The sequence below is a fragment of the Juglans regia genome, chromosome 8 (genome assembly GCF_001411555.2).
Source record: "Juglans regia cultivar Chandler chromosome 8, Walnut 2.0, whole genome shotgun sequence".
Lineage (NCBI taxonomy): Eukaryota > Viridiplantae > Streptophyta > Magnoliopsida > Fagales > Juglandaceae > Juglans > Juglans regia.
The window spans coordinates 17,247,855-17,253,168 of record NC_049908.1 but is presented as its reverse complement, the minus strand read 5'-3'; the positions used below and the strand labels follow the sequence as shown (position 1 = coordinate 17,253,168).

The window sequence follows — 5,314 nt, the reverse complement described above, 5'->3', positions numbered from 1 at the left end:
AAGTCTAGGCGAGAGGGCCTGCTAGGAGCCTAGGTAGAGCTACGTAATATTCTTCCATTTTTCCTGTCCTTACAATTCACAAGTTTTGAATCCGAAAACCATCCCTCTCCTTCCCCAAATGAGGAAGACCCCCTTCGCCATCATTCTCTGAACCCGCTTTCTCCTCACCCCCATCAGAAAAAAACAACAACCTGCACTCCCTCTTCAAGATCACCTACTGCTTCATCCCTCACAAGAGTGACCTCCCCTATACCATCCCAGCCCCCTGAAACAACTCCCTTCACAGGAACCCGGGCCACCAAAACTAGAGAAACCGACTCTGCCCCACATTTTTCCAAGTCTTCACGTGCTAGAACATCACCTTTAAGCAAGACCACCTCCTCGTGGACCCTACCAATATTCCCATGCACCAGAGCACCATCTGTGCACATGACCACGTGCTCCTCCTCCTGGCTACCATGCTAATCATGCATGATCCCAAGCCCTGCACTCTACCTGGCACCCATAAAATGCATCCCACCACCCACGACTAGAGCGATCACATTATCTCCCCCAATAGATAGACCCTTATCGTTCACGAATTCACCCTTCGCTATACAAACATCTAAAGCTATCTCCCCCTAAGGAGCTTCCTTACTGGACAGAACATTTGAATTTTTCCAAACCCAAACATGTCTCAACTTCCCCACATCCTTTTTTTTCTTTCGTCCACCTCCAACTATTGAAGCCCATTCCATCTACATGATTTTTCATTATGCCCTTGAATCCGATAACGCCAGCAAAAAGCAAACGGGGTTTCGTACACCACTTTCTGAAAAAAAACTCGTAGGTTTCCTCGGCGTACCAATCCAAAAAGACTTAATCAGCTCCTGAGAAATATTCATCAAAATGAAAACCTTAGCACCATCAGTGCGAGTTGCACATCTCGTAGCATTATCCCTCAGCAAATACATTCCTATAGGTGCTGTAATACTCTTAAGAAAAGATTCATGATAGAAATTCAGTTAAAGGCCAGGAAGCACAATCCACGCTGGAACCATAGCTAGTTCTGACTCCTCACTGAAATCTGTGGACCAATGAAAAATACAATAAGAAACTCCTTCAACGTCACAACTCTCTTGAGTCATCACTTTTAGGAAATCCTCCTCATTAGAAGACCTAACAAAAACATTTCGAGGCTTCCTCATTGCAGAAATCACTGGCTGATTCAATAAATTCCCTCGCCCATGGATAAAAGCCCTGATCCTATCTAGTGAACCTATCCAGTGAAGGCATTTGCCTCAGAAACTTCAAAACCACAGCAAACTGTAAGGGCTCTGCCGATCTATCCAACTCCTCCTTAGAGAACTAAACAAATACTTCACCCTCCAGAACTTTTGGTTGTCTAAACGGCAGAATCACCTCAGGTATGGCTTGAGGGGATTGTAATACCAAATCTGCAAAAGACTGAGGTATTCCTGCCGATGTCAATGGGCCAGGCAGACCCCTGATGGTAACCATCGAAAACGTTAACTAGGAAACCCTAACAGAGGGCAACAAAAGACCAAGAAGGAAAATGACAACTTTTTTGCATGTCCTCCACCTGCTTTCAATAAAATAACATAAATTAAAGACGTGCTGCCCATATATATGCTTGGCCACGTCAGAAAAGAACTACAATAGATAGAAGGAGAAGATAACGTGGCAAGATCATAGATAGTGTAGAGAATTGATGAGGGCATAGGAGTTGGGAAAGGGTGAGAAGATTGGTCTTTAGAATGGCCTACAACTTGTACTATATGGAGTGTTATGCTCGATGTTAGTGTGGCTAATGTGAGTGTGTTTCATTTCCTTTCAGTGACTCTTACTTTATGGAAATGGTTTGGAGATTAGTTATATGTATATATATTCATATTAGTGATGTAGAATTCAAGTAATGGTGTTTGAGAAGAAATAGAGGAAATGAGGAAGAAATGGGCTAATCTCATGGGATGATACTATTTGATGTGTGTTATTTTTTCAACATTTTTTTTTTTTTTTACTGTAAAAATCTGAAATTGGCTATAAAGTCTTTAAAAGACATTCTATAAAAATATTCATCATTAAAAAACAAAAAGAAACATGAAGGACTACGCAAAGGCTATTTTATACCCAATTATAATCCAGGTAGTTCAGATATCCAAATTTCAATACCTAGTCATATCCGGATTCTGTCTAGGTAAAGCCAAACTAAACTAGATAGGTATCTGTTAACATTAAAAAAACTTGAGTGTTGATTAGGGTATAGCTGGATACCCGAATTCGAATCCGGATGCATAGCTAGCGTACTGTAGAAGTTTATCAAAGGTGTTAGGGACAAAAAATACCAAGTCCAGTCCACCATAAAGCCATCATCAAAAGCAGGAGGAAAGAGAAGGCCAAGACAAGACAAGAGCTAAAACTGAAGTAGGAATTAAAGTCAAACAAGTAAAGGAGAAGGTGAAAGTGACATAAAAACACAAGATAAGACCAACCACCTCTAAGACCTCAGTAAAAGGAGTTTTCCTACTCAAGAGAATGGGACCTCTTGACAGACATTACAAGACTTCTGGATGACCTTTGGAGGGCTTTCTCAGAAGGCTTCTTTTACCTTAACCCAAGAGAATCTAGAGGCATTATCTTCTCTAGGCATAAAGGTCATCGACTTCCATTGTACAGTGAGATGTGACTCGTGAGAGACCACAAGAAAGTGTACAAATCACCTATTATAGTGAATTTGTCATCCAAACACCCCGTGGACGTAGACTTTATGCCAAACCATGTAAATCTGTATGTTTCTTTTATTTACATCTCATTTATTATTTATTGCCACATGTGAACGTGAGAATGCCGTACCGACGCACGAGCTACCATTGTGGGACTATTGTGGACCGGAAATGACTTTCTTTTTTTCTTGCCTGTTGTGCAAATTTTGACATTAACAAAAGGCTATGGAGAAATTGTCCACCCATTGATCCAATTGCTACAAAGATGGATGCTGTTTTGTAGAGCTCATGACTTGAATAAGCCTTGACATACACCCTCGTATTAGCCCTACGCGATTACTCCAAGATTTCCTTTCTTTTATTTTCAATTATTATTTTGATGTAGCGTGACGCCTCAAGTGGGCAAGTACTTAGGGCAATTCGAATCCAAAGACAACGTGGACCGTGGACATGGCTTGGGCATTTCATACACACAATTATTATATTTAATAAAATATTATACTATTTGAATTTAAATTCGTTAAGTAAAATAAATTTAATACTATTTTATCGAATAATAATTATAAAATCGATTAATTTATATATTTTATTTTGGACACATTCTTGGGAATGATAACGCTCCGTACGTGTAGCTTGTTTCATGGACACAATTATTATATTTAATAAAATATTATCACTATTTGAATTTAAATTCGTTAAATAAAATAAATTGAAGTAAATTCACAAAAATAATACTATTTTATCGAGTTGTATAATAATTATAAAATCGATTAATTTATATATTTTTATTTTGGACACATTCTTGGGAATGATAACGATCCGTACGCCCGTGTAGCTTGTTTCATGGACACAATTATTATATTTAATAAAATATTATCACTATTTGAATTTAAATTCGTTAAATAAAATAAATTTAAGTAAATTCACAAAAATAATACTATTTTATTGAGTTGTATAATAATTATAAAATCGATTAATTTATATATTTTTATTTTGGACACATTCTTGGGAATGATAACGATCCTTACGTGTAGCTTGTATTGAATAAATCCAGCGTGATAGGGATAAAATTGTACGTATATAAAAATATATGTGCAAGCTGGCCAACTAATGACTCATCAAGATCGAGTTTATCATTTCGGATTGCTATATATCATTAACTTGGAGAAGTCCAGAAGTCTTGTTTATTGGGAAGCTGTCTAAGTAGTACTCAAAGAATCTGAAGCCATAAAATCATTCATGAGAGAGAAGACAAATTCAGTGAATATCCAGATATCAGTCCCAATAAATGGTAATTAAGCGTGTTAAATTCCAACAAACACAGCAACCCAGAATCATTATATAAATGTTCATTGAAAAGCTCGGTAAATGTAATTACTGCCACTACTGTGTCGACTAATCATGAATTAAGTAAAGCGAAAACATAGTGCCATGCTGTTCTCTTGGGTTAATACATGATTGATTGGACAAAGAGAAATGTTAATATAGGATGGTCGATCAAAATGCCTGGAATTCAATTATGACGTCTCAGCAGACAACCCAAGTGGTACCCTTGAATCCGATCGAGTTGAAGTGACAATATGATACCTAGAGCTTGGCAACTCGCTTAACTTTCCAAATTTCTTTTCGTAGTCCTCCACGAGCTCGAACCTGAAAGCAACAGAAACTAAAAATGATTTTCTGGAAACCAGAATTAAAAAAAAATAATAATGAAGATCGGAAAAGAAGAACTAATCAGAGACCTATTATGTATATATATATATATATATATATATATATATATATGATCAAGAAGAGTACTGATATAATTTATAGCATATAATTTTGACAATAGTAATCATGTATGCATGAAATGAAGCATACCAGTATGCCAAACTCTGAAATGGTGCATATTTATTGTAAAGATCTTTAATAGATTCCTTGACATTCTCCTTCTCTCTCCCGTGAACCTTACATGCACAATGAATATAATGATAATATTAGTAGAGATCAGAAAACACTATGACATCTATATATAAACGGGACTTTGTTGTAGATCATCTACATAAAATGAAGGCATGCAATGAAATAATGCTCGCGAGAACCTGTTGTAAATGACGTCTAGTTTCAGAATCCATGGGAACCATTTCATAAAATCCCATGGACATCATCAAGTTGGCGCATGCAAACGGACCGAACCCTTTAATTCTCTTCAATTTGACAAATACTTCCTGGGCAGATACGCGATTAGACTCCTTTTCAAATTTTTGAAGGTCAAGCTTTCCACTCTCCACATGTTTAGCGAGTTGTAGAATGCGTTTTGCTCGATACCCAAGATTGCAATGCTTTTCCAAGAAATACTCGTCCAGGCTAACAAGTTCTCTCGAGCTCGGGAAATTCCCTAAAGACGTAGTACTTTTGCCATTTAACATCTGAGAATCTGAACAATCTTCGGCACATTTTTTGTCCTCGGTTAGTTTTTCAGTTGCAGCTCGCTTTCTCTTTGACCCTTTATTTAGAGATTTTTTGTTTAAATCTTCACATTTCGTGGATATCAGACTGCCATTGGCTAATTGTGATTGAAGCTCACAAAGAGCTTTGGCCATGTCCAA

The 5,314-nt window shown here is 37.3% G+C and overlaps 1 protein-coding gene across 1 annotated transcript; it reads right to left on the bottom strand.

Annotated features, from left to right (window-relative positions):
• Window positions 1-3,943: 3,943 nt before the first annotated feature.
• LOC118349308 lies at window positions 3,944-5,314 on the bottom strand. The gene is made up of 3 exons (XM_035693555.1): window positions 4,808-5,314; window positions 4,587-4,672; window positions 3,944-4,373 (listed from the first exon to the last, which is right to left on the bottom strand). The coding sequence occupies exons 1-3, from the start codon at window positions 5,306-5,308 to the stop codon at window positions 4,241-4,243; spliced, it is 720 nt and encodes a 239-aa protein (XP_035549448.1). The 5' UTR covers window positions 5,309-5,314; the 3' UTR covers window positions 3,944-4,240.